Raw genomic sequence first — 20,901 nt, forward strand, 5'->3', positions numbered from 1 at the left:
AAGGCGATGATAATATAATATAATGTAATCTCATTAAAAAAAAAGTCACCCCCATGGCATTCATTCATTAAAAGTTTCTCATGTCAAATAGTCAAACTAAAGCCAAACCCCTGGTGAATATATAATACACAACACAATGTTGCACGTCATTCATTGTGAGTATAATTTAGTTTGGTCAACAGTATTCAATGACATTCAAAGACACACTTCCACAGCACAGATAAAGTCAAAACAGTTCAGAAGGTCAAGATTCCATTCCATTTCCAATTGAATTAGATTTGATATCGATTCATTTAAAGACATTTCACTTCCCATTCCAAGTCTGCTTGGTTGTCAAACGTCTTGTTTTGTTCACAAACCAAAATGAATTGAATGATGAATGATTTCTTTATTAAATGGAGCAAAGGAAACTGAAAGCTGAAAAATGATATGTATATATTTTTTTATTAAAAAGTATTAGTTGACAATTCATTTCGTAGTCAATTAGAATCAAATTACTGATTAATCGTTGTAACGTCAATGTACTTTTTATGCACAGCCTAGAATCTCATCAGACAGTTTGAAGAAAGTTGTCCAGCAGAGGGCACAGTGTGTTTCCTCTTTGCCTGTGATGTTATGTTGTTATCAGATCTTTCAAATGAAGATCAATATGAATTTTCTTTTCTTTTCTTTTTTTTACCCAGCCCAATTTTCTATTTTTGCCTGACTTAACAATTCAGTTCAATATTCAGTTTATGATACAAAAACAAACAGTTTATAATGATGTAAAAACTAAGAAGCAACAAAACCTTAAACCAGTTACAATAAGGACTTTAACTTGAAAAAAAAAAATGTATCCACACAGGGTTTCAGCTCTAATTGACTGATGTATAGTATGAGTGTTAATGTTAGCGTGACTCCATGTGACTAATGTGACTAAAGCCCGTTCACACTGAGCAACAATGTGATTTACTGGTCACATTTGTTTTAACAGATCCATTTTGGTCAAAATGTTAACTTAAAATCTAGCTTTTTATACTGAACAGCTGCAATATGTGCGTGAACATGATTCTAAAAAGAGTTATCCTACGTTGGAGAGAAGCGCTTGTGTTAATCACTCAAATCAGCTCATAAAGGAACTCACACCTCATTAACCTTCACTGATTCAATCTAACAGAATAATGTCCGATGTTTAGTGTCTGATGATTTAAGAGTCTACTAACAATTAGCGTGGGGGGCTTCGTTAATGTATCATGCACAAATCATTCGACTAAACAAGATGAAGACACATGGACACACCACTGTCCTCTCGTAACCTGCCACAGTGTTTTCCTTTGACTACATGGAAACAAGTTGTTCAGTGCGTCAATTCAAAGCAGTCCTTTGAACAAAGCTGCGTCTCACGTCTGAACCACCGAAGGGAGTTTCTTAATGATGTGAAAATCTGTCCAATAATATCTATCTACTGTAAGTGCAGCTCGAGTGGACTCAACATAAACAACACTTATAGAACTCATAATAATATGTGAGGGCTTATATATATGTGTGTGTGTGTGTGTGTGTGTGTGTCTTTGTCTGGTTTCATTCACATTTGTACAATATGTGTCTCACAGCGCATCGTCAAAATCTGTGTGTGTGTGTGTAAGTAAAACACTGCCACTGTGCAGCTGAGTCCCACAATGCCCCTCTGTACTGCCCACTCCCATTCTATTCAGTCATTCCCTAAGCTCCACCACGCTCCAATTCATGTTTTAATATGTTGGTGTGTGTGTGTGTGTGTGTGTGTTTTCCCTCCCTGTCAGATTCTCTCTTGTTTTAGTTCCTAACAGTTCCCCTTGTGCTTAACTGTTAGAGACTTTTTTCCTTTTTCTCCAGTCACAAACCCTCTGCCAGAAACCCCATAATATAGACCAGTGTGAGCCAAACCTGTTCCGCAGGGACCGACTTTGGCAGCTAAAACAATTTAGGGTAACCCTTATAGTAATAGTTCTTGTATTGGGGTATTAATATATGGGTAAAACCCATCTTATTTGTCATGCAATTTTCAGTTTGCAATAACAAGGTAATAGTGAGATGATTTTTCTAAAGTAATAACATAGCTTGGTAATAACAATTACAATTACCATGTTGTCATTGGCTTGTAATGTAAAGTGTTACCAAAATTAGCTATAGCTGATATATGTGATTTATGATTTATGACAGCTCCTTTCACAAACGTGTAAGTAAAAGTAAGAAGGACTCCTGGTGGTTTGTGGGCTTCTGTATCTCCTCCTCCATCTTCCTCCCCCCTTCATCTCTCTCTCTCTCCATCCCCCTCTCTCCTCACTTCTATAACGCCCTGCTCTCCAGCCTTTGACTCCTAATAAATGCTGTTTTGCTTCTCTATGTTCAAGGCAAACGTGCAGGAATTTGACACCAATGAAGCCGTTCACAGTGTGTCTTACCTTAGCAACAGAGCGATAGCGTGTAATTAGGATTCAGGCTGAGTGCAGTCGCGCTGGGAGGGTGTAAATGTTGGCGTTTGTAAATGTGTGTGTGTGTGTGTGTGTTTATCTTAAAGAGCGGAAGAGTCTCTCTCCCTCTCTTTCTCTCTCAGCAAATACAAAATACTCAACAGTTACAAATGCACACAGTTAAAAACACAAAGGGAAAACATATAAAAAAAAAGATTCCAGATTAAATTTACAAGCACATGGTGAAAAACAAGGGCATGCTGTGGAGTCAGCACAAGAACTCTTTAGATTTGAAAGCGTTCAATGAAATTAAAGTAACTCAGTTAGTTTCCAGGCTTTCTGCAACATATTCCATGCAAAAGGTGCAGAATGAACAAAGGCCGTTTTACCTAGTTCAGGGCGGACACGTGGAAGAGAAAGCAACAAATGATCTTGTGAACGGAAAGAGTGCGGATCAGCACTTCTCAGTGAAATCAAATTAAAAATGTAGGTTGGCAGTAGTCTGAGTATTGCCTTGTATATGAAAGTATACCAATGACTATATACAGTGTGTATATACACTATATACATACTCCTCTCTCTTAAGCTCTCGCTCACACACACACACACACACACACACACACACACACACACACACACACACACACACACACACACTGGCCACAGGACAAACAGGAATATCGTTCAACAAGTGGCAGTTAGTCATCAAAAGGCTCTTTTTTTATTTACACTGTGTGTGTGTGCGTGTGTGTGCGTGTGTGTGTGTGTGTGTGTGTGTGTGTGTGCGCGCGTGTGTGTGCGTATTTGACTGCATTCAACAAACAGACTCTTGTTCTTCCTTTTATCCAGTCTGCTGGCACTTTAACGGAGCACACACACACACATATACATACACACACAAACACACTAACACTAACCCCAACTGACTGCAAGTGAGATCTCTGATAAGATCTGCAGGGAAAGAAGTCATTAGTGAGATGACCGTTATGGAAAGCGCGCGTATGTGTGTATGTGCGTGTGCGTGACAACTCACAAGTCTTTCTAGGCAGTTTTTGTCACTTATCTGTTGCTGACACACACACACACACACACTTAAAAAAAAACGGGATAAAGAACCAGTCATTTCTGACGACAGTAGCGCGCTCATTTATTTGATGCAAACATAGGTGAATGTTTCAGTTCAGTGAAGGTGTTAGCGGCATCTAATTCGTGTGTCGGGTTCAATCAAATGTTGTTATACTTGCTTTGAGTGCGCAGTCTTCAGTGGCAGAGTAAAATACAGGCAGCAGGTTAAATAAAGTGTAAGATAAGATAAGCCGTGTTTATAGCCCTTCAGGACATGCTCCACCAACAAAATGCAAAGTAAATCAAGTGCTGCCTAAAACAACTGCCTGCATGTGCCAAACACAACAGATAAAACCATTGTATCTGCAAACACAAATGATTTATTCTGCATTTGAGATTGGTTTTAACCTTGTTGGACATATATGTTCCACATTGGGACTGGTGAACTGTCCAGGGTGTGACCCGCCTGTCGCCGTATGTCAGCTGAGATTGGCACCGCACCCCCACGACCCTCATGTGGAGGATAAAGCGGTAGAAAATGGATGGATGTTCCTGCTAACATTACATCACAACAGTAATCTGCTACATGTCTCTATATAAAGCCATTATGTATGTGTGTGTGTGTGTGTGTGTGTGTGTGTGTGTGTGCGTGTGTGTGTGTGTGTGTGTGTGTGTGTGTGTGTGTAAGAGAGAGAGAGAGAGAGAGAGAGACACTGGCGTGACAGCCGTTCCAGGACAGGCTGTGATCCATCTATCTTTGGATTGAGGGCGGGAAGAGGGGAGTGAGGAAGGTAAGTGACAGAGTGATGGAACGTGATAAATGACGTTGTTTTTGACAGTTGTGTGCGATCTCACTTACAATCCTATTTTCACATCTGTTCATCCATCGATTCACTTGTGTACAATACTTTATGTGACAACGTAGTATTTACTTTCGCAGCATTACTTCACAGCAACGAAAATCTCTCAATTATTTTTTAAACTGATTGTTTAAAATGTAAGGATAATAGTGAATAACAGTCAATGTTGTGCATTTTTGAGTGATTTATGACTTCAGTGAGTCAATGACTGTCAAACAGGCTTAATTTTACTCATATTTTAAATCTCTTTAAAAGAACAGTGTGCACGGTGTCAGTGGTGCTGCCTAGAATTTAAAATAGGGCTGCAACTAACGATTATTTCCATCATCGATGAATCCGTCGATTACTTTCTCGATTCATCGAGCACTTGCTTAGTTCAGAAAATGTTGAAAAATATTGATCAGTGTTTACCAAACCTGGAAATTATGATTTTCTTAAATGTCTTGTTTTTGTCCACAAAACAAAATGATTCAGTCTTAATGACTTCAGCAAAAGAAAACAGAAAATATGCACATTTAAGAAGCTGAACAACCAGAAAAACCCCAGCAGCAAAAGTGAAAGGCTTGGTCTTTGTTTATGTCATCAAACTGCACCAATCCGTCATTGGTGACACAGACTACTGCTTAGCTCAGAGAAATCCTAATACTCCCTTCACAGCAGCGGATGGAAACACCGATAAATGTGCATTTTCTTCTTTGAAAATTGTCTAAATAGTCACTATAAATGACAGAAATCATCAATATATGCAGCAGATGTAGTAGTGTAACGTAGCAGTATAGAGGAAATGCATTGTGCGCAATACCTGGTGCAAGAGTGGGGGATGGAGATATCAGAGAGATAACATTTTATCTATCCGTCTCTATCTGTCCCATACATTCACAGAGAGCATGTGGAGACGAGGCTGGTAAGTGGCCCTGAACAGATGATTACACGGGATGCTGTTCTAATCAAATGACCCGGGGTTACGTGCACTTCTTAAGGTTATTGTTAGAAAGTATTATCTCAGAGAGGGATCCGACAGTTGTGGCACTATGACAGACCCCGGGGATGAACTCTAGATTTACGGCTACTGTGATGTCTACAGAGTCTACATGCGTAGTGTAAATATTATACATAGCACAGTGAAGTTTTGAATTGGTGTTCGCTCCTTATTTGGGCAACGAGCGACCAGAGTGTAGACACCCAACGGCCACACTGTTTTCCATTCTGTGCGACAATAAGCTAAACACCGTCTATATTAAAATGTTTTCAGCTGACACAAACAGCATGTTTATGTAAGAGCATTGTTTACAGCGATAAAGAATTATAGGTACCGTCTCACTTGGCACAAAGAGAGTTTTGTTTTCCTCTGCCAAGGTTTTTCTAACGCAGACACTGAAAACCGGACCATGTCATCAAAATAAGAAACGCTTGGCTTGTGTAGGGAAAAAAACATAGAAATTCATTTAAATACAACAACAAATGTTAGCAGTTTCATTGGCAACTGCTTGTATTGAAATGGCTGGATTTTGCAAGGTGTAAATGGAAATAAATGTCACCTTTCTTTAGGTAAACTCACAAGACAATAAAAGTACTGACATTTATCCAAAGTTATCATACTTGTTCTAAATAGTGAAAAAGTTCAGACGTGTGACGCAGTTTATGGTGTGTGTGTGTGTGTGTGTGTCCAGATGTCTGTAGCCTGTGGGAATGAGAGCAGTGTGTGAGTGTGACAGGAAATGATGTCATAAAGTCTCATGGAGATTCTGATGGATATACACCCTGTGAAATCACTCACACGCGCACACACACAAAAAAAAAAGAGCATGTGATTTAAAAGAGGGGGATTTTTATGTCACTCTAATTCATTTTTACAAAGACTCTGTTTCAGATTTTGTCTTTTCCTAGAAGCAGCAGAGGACACAGAAACACAGAAGGGATTCACACTCACACACACGTGTTCACATCTTCAAATGTGTGTGCATTTGCATGTGAGTGAGTCATTCAATCAGAGCCTTAAAGCATCAACAGCAGTTAAGCCAGCTACTTTAGAAAAGCTGCTCAGTTAAGAGAAGAGCAGCAAGTCGAAGTCAAGTTGGACAGTACAGGGTCACCCTCGCTGACCGCGTCGCTGTTGGGACGCGGTCAGCGAGGGTGACCCTGTACTTCCAACAGTCAAGAAAAATCCCTGATGAACTTTGTTAAGAGCCAAAAAAAGCACATTCACATTTCCTTCAAGATGATTCTTCGCAAACTAGTGGCGATTCATCTCACTGTCACATGGAACAGTTCCTTCTTTGTGCACACTGCAGAAGGAGCTAATTTACTGTAAAGTCTGGCAGTCTGTGGCTTTAGGCAGCAGTGAAACAATCATTTAGGGGAGATAAAGCGTAACTGTATTTAAATAAATCTGTTCCTTTTGAAAAGCTTTGTTTTTTTCTGTAGTTAGATTACATATAACAATTGCTGAAAATAATCCTTTTAGCCTTCTAAATATTCAGATTTTACCCTTCATGTACTGTATGATACAGATTTCCCTGTTCTAGATTCATCTCACTAAACCTCACACACACACAATGTAGAATTTTCAAACACCATCATTCTGAAAACAGGCTGAATGTCACGTCTGTCAAAGCCTTAGCAGGTCTGCGTTGCCTGGAGAAGGCACAATGTAACCTAATGTTCCACAAAAAGAACTACAACGTTCTACTTGGAACCAACAATCCCGTTTACCAACTGTGGGGGGAGCCCAAGAGCACATCCGTCGTGTTTAACAGCTATTGTGCCGATTTTCCACTAGAGCTGATGAGTCATAGTCAAGAGTGGGTGTTAGTTTTTTATTAAGCTAAATGATGGATCTACCAAAATAAACAGAGAGAGAGAGGCTTTGCATGAGTTTAATGCCCAAACACACACACACACACACACACAGTCAGTAACTTGAGTTACTTGACCCTGTCGGAGAGAGCAGACACAATGAGCCATGTGTTGTGGGAGAGAGGGAGGCTCGGGTTTATTTCTTTCAGTTTGTCTTTGCTAATGCAGCAAACGCAGGCTGAATATTTCCACCTCCTGTGTCATCCCTGACGTAACTCTTCCACTCCCCGTCCCTGGCCGACCGTTTAATATTTAAATTCAAATCAGACCTCCACTCAAATCTACTCCATTAAATCCAGCTAATTCTTCCCAGATTCTTCAGAATTTGTTTTTTTCCCCTCATCCTCCTGCTCTGATTGGCTTTTTTTGAATTTTCAAACAGTGACCACACCCTCGTTTTTTTTTTTCTCCTATCCGTCTCAGCCGTTGATGTTTCCCCCCCTTCTTCCATCCTTCCATCCTTCCTTCCTCCCCTTCCTTCCAAAACAACCAGATGGTGAGACAGCGGTCAAGAGACAGGCAGCAACAGCAGGCAGAAAGCCCTCAGAGAGTGACATCACGGTCTCCCTCGCACACACACTCCCACTCGGTATAAAGGCCTCATTGTGTCGACCATCACATGGAAAATGTTGGAAGATCGTAGTGAATTTGACAGAGTGTATCCACAATCCAGGGTCAGTGTGACAAAAACACAAAAAGAAACAGATACACAGAGGCTTTACCCTGAATACAGTGCATGGGTTTAGAAATGGGGATTCCTGAGGGGACAGGAAAGAAGCTTGGTTTTAGGGCTAGGGTTAGAATTGGGTTTGGGTTTAAGGGATTTAGTTGTGATGGTTACGGTTCGGGTAAGGTTAGGGTTTGTTTAAGTCCATTTGCTGTATCCGTGTATACACACACATATATAGGGTTAGGGTTAGGGTTTGTATACATATGTATATGTGACGTCTGTGTATGTTTCTAGAGCGGCTGAAATGAGTGCATGAGTTCAGATGACACAACTAATGTGGCGCTCAGTCTCTCTAAGTCACCGTGACAATTAGTCCACGCTACATATTTTAAACCGGGGAATTCCGTAAACAGAGGACGCCTGACCTCTCCACGGTCTCATGACTTCAACATGATAGAGAAACTGGGTCATGACGAAATGTATAAACAAACATCCTTGTATAAACTCAAGACAGCGTGGCCGGCCAGCGTTTCATTTCCTTTAAGGTCGACTATATCTTTTCGAGCCTGAACGTCACCACCAACACATTTGATTTATTTTTAATATTACGTTTATTTCCACTGGTGAGCTACCCTGCTAGATTGCCAACTAAAAAAAAAAATTTCAACGCACCTCGGCTCACCAGGAGAGAAACTAAACTCAGGCGACTTTGACCGGTACAGAAGTCGATGGATGCCAAGGGACGTAAAATCCATGATAAGGCCACGTATAACATTTGATTTAATAAGAAGCAGATAAATATGCCGTATTATACAAATATCCAGCTGTCACACACCTTCAGAGCTTCCGCGCCTACATTGTTTGACGGAGAGCAAGGACACTTACTTTGACGTCTTGCTCCAGCGTCCGTATCAGTTCACCGTCCACCTGCCCCGTTTGGGCCACGCGGAGAGAGCGCCGCTCTGCTTTCCTGAGCCGGTACTGCAGGATGCGGCAGGTCTTATTTGCCTGAAAATCAAAAGGCACCAGTCATCTACCATATTACGTCCAAGTAACTTCCTCTGTTACTTTGTCTTACTCGATCAGCCGCCATTAAAACACAACAGAACACATGCAGTACTCAAACACGTGAGACAGCAGCTACTCTCAGCAACTGAAGACAGAACAGTTTCTTTAAATGGTCGTTTGGAAGATTATCGATTACCCACAGTGTATTCCTGTTTTATATGTTTAAACCAGTCAACCTCACACACACACACCTGCTCTAGCTGTTGCCGTAGCTCCTGCAGCTGGTAGACGTCATCTTCCATGTACATGTCCCTCATCTCCAGCATCTCAGACCGCAACTCTTCCATCTCATCCTGGACACGGTGGAGAGAGAAGAGTGTTAAAGATGACTTTGTCATGATACAGAAAATGCTGTTACAGTTTGTGCTGTAGAGACTTAAAGAGGAGCAAATTGTGCATATTTGGCGCACAGAGTTGGATCGTCAAGGGAATTCCTTAATGTTTAATAAAAGTTACTATCCCTTTCATCATCATCATCATCATCATCAAAACAATTTCCCATTAAAATCACCGCTCGCTCACCATCATTAGCACATTATCAGGATAAGCATTATAACGATGAGTGTGCTCCTAAAATGAACAGCTATTTAATATTAAGAGATGTAAAGATACATGTTGTAACCAACCGTCTGACAGTTTATTCAGGGAGATAATATGACGGTGTATTGATTCACCCTTTTTCTCAGGGGAAGTACAATGAAGGTCAAAGGTTGGACTAATAGAATAGATTAGATTACCAGAGAGGAAACGAACCGTCCCCACAGGGAGATGCAGTCCTTTTAAAGCATTAAAAGACATTCCGATACTAAAGGTAAGCCAGTCCACATGATTACTTGTAAGAGGAGTCGTTATCTTCTGCTGTGTTAGACTTAGATAAGTTGTTCATTTCAGGAATTGCATCAACCGTGTGAATCCTAATTGAAAAAGAGAGCGTATCAGCAGTAAAATTAACGTTACACTGAATGAAGAATGCAGGGTCGCTGGGCTTTACGGGACAGTAAGAGACAGGCTACAACAACAGTGTGCAAGTTTTGTGTTCATTTGTTGTGTGTGTGTGCATGATGGAGCAGGAGTATCTGTAGTATTTTGCATGAGTGCTGTCAGGATTTACTACGGTGGGAAATGTGGGTCACCTTCTGCAGCAGCCGACTGTAGCAGCCACAAACCTCTGCGCGTGTGAAAGTGACAACAGCGGGTTAGTGGGTGCAGTGGTGTGCACAGACTGAGGTCAGGTCAGGTCTGTTCCCCTCACACACTTGCTAATTTTCTTCTTTACCCCTCACACACTAACACATCTCAGTGCCAAAGGCAGACCGGCCCTGGTGACTGAATTTCATGATGGTTTGTATCATGTGAGCAAGCACCAGGCAGTCAGGGCAGGGAATCCACCAGATGTCAGAGTTCAGGTCAGAAATTATCTGCTGTGGTAACCGTGCTCAGGGGAGGGTGAGAATATTTGACATGACATTTTTGGGGGTATGAAAGCAATATATAATAATCTTCAGTATAGACATATTGGCCATATTGCCCAGCCTTACTAAGAAACGTGGTGTTACTGATTCAGAGGTAACAACAAAATGCAAACTTTCCACGTATTTATTTACTGGTCCCCGGAAAACATTCTGTGGTGATGATTTCATTGTCGGTCGCTTTTAACTGTGCTGTGTAAATCCAACGGAACACTGGAGTAAAGCATCGAGTTGGCAGTTACATTCATCAGTACAAGCTGCACAGATGCTCAACAGTTATCTTCAATAGTCGTCACAGGACAGTCATAAATTAAGTCAAATTAAGCCCAGACAGAGTCTTATCTTTGGGGGTTTGTGTCAGATCCAGATCCTGCATGTTTTTATGTGCTACACGTATTCTTTATTCATCATTTCATTACTCAACTTCATGCACGTCACCTGAAGTAGAAAAGGGACTGCAGGTATAAAAGGTGGAACATCACGATTGTTAACAACCTATAGCTTCAACTTCAAACTCATGTCAGTTTGTCAGAGATTGACGCGTGTTTTGGGGATCTACAGTTCATCATTGTTCAGTTTGATTCCTGTGTCGGACTTTTCCAGTGACGTCACATTTTAGTATCGGCTCAGCTCGCTTGGAACTTCATCAGAGCAGGTACCGAAAAAACACCAGAGCCGAGCCGCACTGCAACTGTAGAGTGGAATAACTTGTTCTTCTGTGTACCAGACTACTACTATTATTTCCCATGTATATATAGTGGAATAAGGACAGGCTGAGGGGATTACACTGAGATGTGGACTCTGATCTATAAGACTTGCGAGGAAGAAACTGAGAGAGCGACACTTCAGCAGCAGCAGCAGGAGTGTGTTGTTGTTGATTTTTGATCAAGGCCTTTGTACTTTGTTTTTACAAGTTACAATTTAACACGGTTGCAGCAGCAGCGTGTTGTTTTGATCTCCTGATCACTAACCAGGTGTTCCTCACAGCTGCAACAACAGACACAAGCAGGCCCAGTGCACTGCAGGGCTTCCCATCAGGCTGTGGGTGGTTTCATAAGTTCTGCTGCTCTGCTGAAAGGTGTGCTACTGTATACTCAATAACAGCACTGGACCACCGGCCACATGCATACATAATTATGTCTCAGGTGTTGCACATGAAAAAACAAGTTTATAGTAGTGTTTACATTGTTTTCATCCAAACAATTCACCTTTGAGCAAATTCACTACAGCCTGAGGTGAAATCACTCTATGTCTTAAAAGAGACTGTTAAAATGCATCACTTCATTTTGAATGTAAAGCAGTAGCTTCCTACATTTAGAGGTCTAAAATGTTCAAATCATGAAAAATGAGTTGATTGATTATCATATTACTTGCCACTACACTGACTTATTTTGAATAATCAACAAATCTTTCCAGCCGTGGTGAAATTTCTGTAGATTAAAAAAAAAAACAGTCTTGTTTTGTTTAACAAGCATTCCAATGACTGGACATCAAAAGTGACTGTTCTTTGCAGTTGATGAACTCCTCAGATGATTGATTTCAGCTCAAATATAAAACAATTATCCGCCTTGTTTATGCAAACCATAAAAGAGCATTAGATAAACACCGCTCATGTAAAAACTTAACTACCGTCTACTGTTTGTTTTCACATGAGCAGCAGGACAGTGGGTGTTGTTGACACTTGTCATATCAGCACAGCGATCAATAAAAAACACATCAGCTGTGTGACTATAATCTGCAGAGTAAAGATAAAAGACACAGTTAAACAAGTCTCTCGACACTGTTGCAGAATCCCTGGGAAAAAAATGGGTGGTCCTTTCTTTTAGTACGGTTAATCAATCAATCTCCTCCCCTAATCAATCTCTGACAATTATTGGCTTGTCTGGTCACTGCCAGTTAGTGCTTAGGTACATGCTAATGTAATTGATCACACAGCTCATCAATCGCTCTCGAGGCAGAATGGGTCTGCTCCTCATATATTACATGTCACTGCCTGCAGACACTGAGAACACTGAACACTGAGAGAAACCTGATGACATACAATCCCACAGAGATTGCAGGCACTAGTTATGATGCAGAGGGGTTGTTTTTGTAACTGGTATATAGCTTCATATTTTACGGTTTTCTAGCATTTTATGTCAAAGAAATAGACGAGACGCTTAAGTATTTTACTCTTGTAAGCATTGAAAGGGCCGCGAAGCAATAGAAACACCGGGCCCTGAGGAAAATGGCCTGTTCAACAATGTCAGTCAAACACTTAGGTAAATTAGCATCGAGGCAGAATGAGGCACTTTGCACTGACAAGCCCTCGGGCTGCTGAATAAAATAGCCCCGCCCCTCTCCATCGTCATGTGAGCAGGAGGAAAATAACACAAACAACAACAATGGAGAGCTGCAGTCTGTGCATAACACTACATATTATTAAAGGGACAGTCGAGTGTAGTTGTATGAGGTACTGACACACATTCACTGAGCACACCGGCCTGGTACTCACACACTTGTTCTTACTGATAATGTCATGGAAAAACAGATTTTAGCTTCTCACTTACAGGAATACTTCACTGATTTGCATTTAGCTTTGTATAACTAGAATAGGAGTAGTATTTTTTGAAGAATTGTGCTTCTCAACCTCAGTTTCCTCTGACTTGAGAAATATCTTCATTCTTTTCTTTGTTACCAACTGTTAGCAAAGATGGCGGTCACTGTTTACATTCTGGGAATGAGGTCACGTCCCCCAACGAGTGGGTCTAAAAGTGCAGAATTAGCGTTGCAGTTTCAAGCCTCAGACTAAGTGTCACTTGTGGGCACGTAACAAAAAAAAGAATGAAGATATTTCTCGACTCAGGGGAAACTGAGGTTGGGAAGCACAGTGTTTCAAAAATACTACCCCTATTCTAGTAATACAAGGCTAAGAATATGTTCACTGCTTTATGTCACTGTTAAATCAGCCTTTTAGATCTGGAAGCGGACGTTTTTATACCACTCACTCTCCAGCACCAAATCCCAATAATAAAACGAGAGATTTTAGGTGCAGGGAGCTGCTGGTCTACTGCTGCTTCATTTGGTAAATTTGTTTCAATAACATAAATCTTAACAACAGGTATCAAACACCATGGTCACAAAATAACACATGGAGGGCAGCAGGGTATTAACAAAGATTTACAATTATTGACTTTAGTGCAGGGAGTGAGCCGTGGTCAAACTTTGGTTTCCAGTTGGAGAAAGGTGTTTAACTGTGTGCCAAACATATTCTGAGGGCATTAAAGCAGGTGTGGATTATAATAGGTGAGTCTTTTGATAAGTGACTTAAGTCTGTTGTTTACTTAGGTTCCCATTGGCAGCCATGTTGTGAGCCAGAGTAGCAGATTCAAGCTGGTTCAGTCAGTGTTGGAAATACATCATACAAAAAAAAAGATCTATCCCTTTATTTTTATATGTCACAGGTGTTTCACGCGTTGTTGATTGATGTAAAGTCGTGGTTTGCTCGTTAAGACTCATCTTTCCTGTAAAATATCCTCCACACACTGTTTGGAAAACAAGGCAACTCGTACAATTACGGTTTAAATAATGTGTCAGTGAATGAAAACGTTCCCCTGGTGAGTTGCTAATCCTGCAGAACCTTTTCCACTCAGAGAGACAGGGACTTACTTTGAGATAATCGTTCTCAGATCTCAGCTCTTCGATCTCCCTCACGAACTCCTCATGCATCCCGTCCATGAACTCCTCTGTGAGGTCGGAGAAGGCCAGTGATGTGCTCGCTGGAACCCTGCTGTCGAACGACGTGACGGAGCGCTCCTCGCCGGGGGATATGCTCCCTTCCCCCGTCTCCACACCGAGCGACAGGCGGTCCTTGTCGTCTCTGTCCTCGGAGGAGCAGCCGGCCTTCACGCTTTGTTGTTGGCCGGCTCTGTCCGACAACACGCCATTCCTAAGAGGCTTGTCTCCGTCCGGCCCGCCGCCCCGGCTGCTCCTCGACTCGGCGTCGCTGCTCACTGCATCCGTGGAGAGCTTGTTTTCCTCTGAGGCGCAGTCCGACAGCTCGGAGCTGCTATCTGTGGGGGAGAGTTTACCCGCGGCGCAGCCCGAGTCCTTGGATAAATCATCAGATCCGATACTGGCGTCCGACACCTTTCTTCGTCCTCCGCTGCTTTTGGCTGCTTTAGTCGACGAGGATTTGGACATTGCGGCGTGGGAGGAGGAGGATTTACCTGGTGGTTTACCGCCACCACTCTTCTCTGCTTTCCCGTCCCTCCCAGAGAGACTTCCCACCGGGCTGCGCCGAGAAATGCGGCTTCCCAGGTGGATGCCTCCAGGTTTGACGCTCAGAGTCGGCGTCCCAATCCCTCCGCGAATCTTCGTGAGGGACCAACCGGGGACATCCTTCGGTCTGGCCGGTGAGGGAGCCCGGTTCATCACCTTCTTCTTACCGCCCGGAGGGTGCGCGGGGATAACCGCAGAGAGCTCCGCGGCGTGAGAACCGGGAACCGCGTGCAGCGTCTGCCCGCTGTCCGAGCCCTCAGTCCCGCCTCCGCTGTCCATCTTCTGCCGAAGATGGAGTCTCCTTTCCTTGGGCGAGGCGAAGACGAGGTTACCCGGGGAGTTATGGACATCAACCTCCTTTGTTTTTGTCATTCATTCCGTTTAAAACGAAACAAGAAAAAACAGAAATGAAACCTCCTGTGAAGGGAATGAGGCACAAGTTGAATAAACAAGTGCAGAGCGACACAAAAGGAGGTGACCGTCCTCCGCTCGACCAAGACTGCCGCAACTAACCCGGGTCTAACCCTCACCCAGGACCAGGAAGGAGGAGGCACAGTCCAAACACACAGCTAACCCGGGTCCAGCCCTCAGCCAGGACGAGGGAGCAGGGTCCAAACACACGACCAAGCCGGGTCTAACCCTCACCCAGGACCAGGAAGGAGGGAGCAGGGTCCAAAACACGCCTGAGAAAACACTCGTGTCCACTGCAAATGATTCCGCTTTGTTCTCATGTGTCTTCTTCTCCTTCCAGGCTCCGTCACACCGACCGGCTCCTGGTCATGGCAGTTGTGGGTGAGAACAGAGAGATAGTGTGGTGGATTTGATCAACCTCTCTCTGTCTGTCTGTCTGTCTCTCTGTGTCTGTCTCCGCCCAGATAACGGGATGCAGCTACAGAGAGTCATTCCTGCAGCTCTCTGTCGCCACCACTGCAGGATAACAGAAAAACACACTGAGCAGGAAACATTATTGATGAACAAAAGCCGCCTTGAACGCTTATATTGTTAAACGTTGTTACATTTTGTGATTGCACTTTAAAGTGCAGTATAATCCAAGTTATATTTTTCTCTGATTTTCCGAAATAGTCGATGCAAATGACAGTCAGCATAATTTTCAAGTCATCAACCGTGGAGACCGTGTGAATTAAATACTCTATGTCAGATATTAGGCTGTCACTTTAATGGGGTGGGCCGTTGCTTTGGTGTCATGTGGCCCCCACAGCCCATCCCCACACCCTTGGCCCCCAGACTTCTTGAAAATGCCTCTGCAGAAAGCACATCACACAGCTTCTCCCATTACTCTATTTACTGATAGTGCTAATGCAACCATCTGCTGTTATCTGTACACTAGCCACATTTATTATTTATGTTTATCTGTGTGGATAGATGGATATTTATGGCTTTTGTAGCCTTCGGTCGCAGCATAAGTGCAAACAAAATCATTAGAGGGGCTTTTCTAGAGGTTTAAGACATGTGTTGGCGTTCTCTTTCTGCATAGTACACGGAATTCAGTTCAATAAATACAACTTTATTTATTCCTGTATGTGAAGTTGCGTGCAGTATTTTTCAGATCCACGAGATACACAAAGGAAAAACACCGTCGTATGCACACAAATTAAATAAAATAGTCGGTGCTTGTGGTACCATTGCATGAACAAACAAATGCAACACACTTTGCTCTCAATGTATGTATGTGTGCAGACAAAAGCATGATTAATTGACTGTGCAGTCGGTCTCATGTTTCCGCTGTGTCTCCCTCTCACTCAGAGGGACACAGTGATCAGATATCAACTAGAAAGAGAAGAAAACACAACATAACAAGTTCATTCGTTCAGCTCAGTGGAACCATAACTGTTATGTTATTTTAAACACACTTTGTGCAGTTAACAGACAGAAGTACAGGATCACGCCATGGATGTGTTATTGAACACAATTAAATAAGAGTATTATTTAATTTAAGTAATTTCATATACTTTCACAACCACTCACTCGCCACGCCAAAATCCATAGAGAAAATAATGTTGTTTTTTATATCACGGCTCACTGCTGCCTCCCTCAGTAAGTTCAAGTGAGTTGTTTTTGAGACTTCGACATTTGAAATCCTTTGTTCAGATTTACATAAATGACACAAACTTATTATAGGCGAGGTCGCAGTAGACCAACTGCTCCTGTGTGCCAGCAAGCTTAAAATCACTGATTTCCTCTATGGACTTTGGTGCAGGAAAACAAGTGGTTTATAAACTGCAGTGGACAAAATGTGCAGCTGTGGCTGCTGGAAATTCAGCACTTTACATTTGATAAACAAATCTCAAAGTGCTACAATAAAATTATAAATGACCACATAGTAAACACTATATAGTACACAAAAACACCCATAAAAGCACATTAGAATACATAAGCTATTGTGCTTTTGCAAATACAATTGAAATGTCCCACAATGTTCTGTAACTCAGTGTTAAAGCAGTGGCGTTTGTATTCACTGATCCTGACCTTTAGCGTCTGCTGTGTGGCTGTTTGTGAAACTGTGACCATCATCAAAATGTCTCATCATCACAGATCCAATCCAGTGCAAGAAGTCGATTCATTCTGTGGAACCGCGCGCTGTGAATGATTTATGAGCAGAAACTCGAGACGAGCAAAAAGAGAATGAGAGCAGTTAGATTAGACTTTGTCATCGATGAATCTGTACAATGCTGATATTGTGATGCCATTATACTCTTTTTTTTATCCAAGCACTCATATCATTGCCAGGTTTAACTGTTTGTTTCAAGCTGCATGAATTCAAAATGATATTGTCCAATGATGTTATCGTTTCACACTTAACTGTCCAAAGTTAAAAAAAAACATTCTATATACCAACAAAAAGGTATTTTTTTTCCACTAAATCTCACAAAGTGGTATTTCTTCAAATCCTCCTGCATTCATAAAACGGCACATATGTGTTTTATGTAAGACACAGATTAGATGAAACTCTGTAACCACGATCGTTATTATTCACTTAATAATTTAACCTATTATAATATATTTAACCTATCAATGAGTCTCAAAGGATGTGATCTATATAAATATATATATATACATATATATACATACATACATATATATGTATATATACTGTATACACATAAAATATACAATCTATACATACATAGGCTCTATTTCTAGTCAGGGTTGCATGCACGGTGACAGAACTGCACTGACAGCACAGATCTGAAAGCATGATAAAAAAAAATCATTATATACGACGACTCAGCAGCTGTCCACACTAACAGCAACGTCAGTGAGCAATAACCGTCAACAACCAAGAAGTGATATAATAAGGAAACAAACAATCACCTCCTCCTCCTCCTCCTCCTCTCTGTATGATGAAAGACTTGCCCTGTGTTGGTAAAGCACAGCAGTTTCATATATTATGGCCCTTTTTCTAAATCTGACAGTAAACAATCCATGATACCGTAACACGGCGGGGAGTGACTATACAACCACTGGCAGATGTAGGATTTTCTTATGACAGGTGGCATAAAGGGGCCACATTTAACACAGAGTTTCGAGTACATGCTAACATTCACCAGTCATTTCTTATTTGAACACTATATTCTGAAATAGTTTGGATCAAACTAAACTTGAATTTTACCCTTTGCAGCAAGAGGACCCGAGCTTCTGGTAACACCAGAGGAGAACCCGCAGAGAACCCACATGCACACAGCAGAACCAACAAACTCGGCCCATTGTCGACCTGGGATCTGAACCGCTGACCTCCTTGCTGTGAGGCAATAATGCTAGCCACTGTATCGCCATGTTCCCCTTCACAGTATAAATATAAAATAAAGATTGATTTGCTTTTGTATTAATCACACAAACAAAGTTATGATTATGAAGTTAATTCTGTGCCTGTCACTGTTACAGTCAGTCATAATGTGACCGTTATTGTGGACATGAAGCGCTTGTTGCTCAGAGGAAACACAGTCAGGACCAACCAGCAAGTGCTTGTAAACAATGAGCATATTTTGGCAATTATCTGTGGAAAAAAACACACTGAGGTGCCTTTCATTGCAGCCCGGTCTGAATAATAGACCAAATCATTTCCAGTCTGAATACCGTCATAGAAACATGCTGTCCTTGCCAGTTATCCTCAGCCTAATAATTGGAGAGCCGGTGTGTGTGTGTGTGTGTGTTGGGTATGAAGGCGAGCTGCATCAGCAGTGCCACTTCTACATCTGTCTGCTGACACAAGGAGCCTGACACCGCACTCCATATCTCATCACTGTTGATGCTGCTGCCTGAAATTAGATGTTCTATAGTTGTATTTAATTGTCAAACATTAAATAACATTTAAAATGTTTTTTTTTTTGTTTTTTTTTGGACTGCCAGTTTTTAAAGAAGTGGTTCATCTTTTTCCATCCATCCACCATTTTCTACTGCTTTATCCACCACGTGAGGGAATCACGTGCCCACCAGTGTCACTGTCAAAAAATCATTTTAATCAAATGATGTCATCATTATTGGGGGTTTTACGTCAGTGTTGTCAGTCTCAAAATGAATCTTTGTGGAATAATAAGATTCTCCCTCCGGCTGTGACCAATATCCAGTGTACTAATGACAAAAGATGCTACTGGATGTCACCTGATGCAACACACAGTGCAGTTTGTGTGTGTGTGTGTGTGTGTATGTGTGTATTTCTATATTTTGCCTCCATCTAGTGCAGAAAAGTGGAGCCTGCAGTTAGAAACATAACCTCAACCGTTCAAGTAGTGTGAAACTGAGCCAGCTAAATGGAACTCAGCCATGATTAATTGGACTATTTAGACTTTACTAACTTGAGCTGTCAAAATGGCCGCCATGAAAGAGGCTTATTGTAGTTTTCATAAGGGGACAGAAATATCAGAAAATACATACAAGTGTCACCCAAGAGAAAAAAAATGCCAGAAACTGAAACAGCTGAACCAGATTCAACCATTGAAACATTGTCACACAGATTTTTACATGAAAAGGGTTTTATTATAGCTTTGTTATAAACCTGTGGGGTTTTTTTTAACAATCAAAATGTCTGCTATGAAAAAGCTCTTGACTGTCAGAATCAGAATCAGCCTCATTCGGCAAGTTTGTGCACACAAACAAGGAATTTGACTCGGTTCCACTTTGCTCTCTTTGTTCACACAATGGATACATAAAACAGAAGCAGTTTAAGTGTAGTAAATTATAAAAATATTAGTTCAAGATAATAAGAAGGAATTGTACACAACTGAGCTTGATGTGCATGTGTAATGGAGTGAATGAGATGACAGAGCCACCCTGAGACATCCTTAGGGAAGATCCTTTTGTCCAGGATGTGAGGGGTGTACAGAGATGTTTCCTGACCCTGGACCTGCACAGGTCCTGGATGGAGGGAAGGTCAGCACTGATGATCTTCTCTGCAGACCTGATGGTCCTGTCCTGCTTTGTGGCTGAGCCAAACCGCACAGTGATGAAAGTGCACAGGACAGACTGAACAATAGCAGTGTAGAAGATGACAGCTCCTGTGGCAGGTTGAACTGTAGTTGCCACAGGAGGTACAGCCTCTGCCGGCGGGTCTTCTTCTGGACAGTGTCAACAACATGTGAGGATCATCTTAGATGCTGCGAGAAGGTGATTCCTAGGAACCTATGGCGCTCCACAGTTGACACTGTTGTTTTCTCCTGAAGTCCACAGTTACAGGTTATAAAAAGTTAAATTTAGGTACCTTCTCTTGACAACACAATACCGATTCTCCAATCCAGATTGAAGGTCTTCTCTTTTATGTTTTCTTTTGTTTGATTTATGAAACTGAGAGTTTCTAGTATCTTCTCAGCAGGTGTGAACTGGTTAACGTGTCTTCTCCTTAATGACAGCAACAACGATCGTCTGCTGACTGAGGATGACAAACTTACATAATCATCTTATATTTTAATTAACAAACATAAAACATCATTTATTACAACCAACTAACCAAGAGGATAAATACACAGTTGAAAGACCAACTGAAACATCTTGATGGTGACATAAACTTGTTTTTTTACAGTGACAAAAACAAACTATGGGGAGGAAAAAGCCATTATAAATATGTAAACTTTTAAGTCACACACTCTTTACTGTAAACATAGTACAGATAACGTGAGTACGCAAAATATCTATACACACATACAACAAAATGATATTAATGACATTTTTACACTTAATGGGAACAGAACAAATTAGCAAACCAAGCA

At 41.6% G+C, this 20,901-nt stretch overlaps 1 protein-coding gene across 3 annotated transcripts in view; it reads right to left on the reverse strand.

Annotated features, from left to right (window-relative positions):
* The window catches only part of soga1 (suppressor of glucose, autophagy associated 1), a 70,677-nt gene extending 55,057 nt beyond the window's left edge, over nt 1–15,620 (reverse strand). Inside the window, exons 1-4 of one of the 3 annotated variants that reach the window (XM_058644158.1) lie at nt 15,194–15,619; nt 14,069–15,097; nt 9,143–9,244; nt 8,769–8,891 (exon numbers count right to left, since the gene is read on the reverse strand). In XM_058644158.1, the coding sequence (XP_058500141.1) occupies nt 8,769–8,891; nt 9,143–9,244; nt 14,069–15,052 (1,209 nt within the window). In that variant the 5' untranslated portion in view covers nt 15,053–15,097; nt 15,194–15,619. Of the gene's footprint in view, nt 1–8,768; nt 8,892–9,142; nt 9,245–14,068 lie in introns of all 3 variants that reach the window. The other 2 variants (XM_058644159.1, XM_058644157.1) reach the window with 2 other exon arrangements.
* Nucleotides 15,621–20,901: the final 5,281 nt, after the last annotated feature.

Source organism: Solea solea, chromosome 11 (genome assembly GCF_958295425.1).
Source record: "Solea solea chromosome 11, fSolSol10.1, whole genome shotgun sequence".
Taxonomy (NCBI): domain Eukaryota; kingdom Metazoa; phylum Chordata; class Actinopteri; order Pleuronectiformes; family Soleidae; genus Solea; species Solea solea.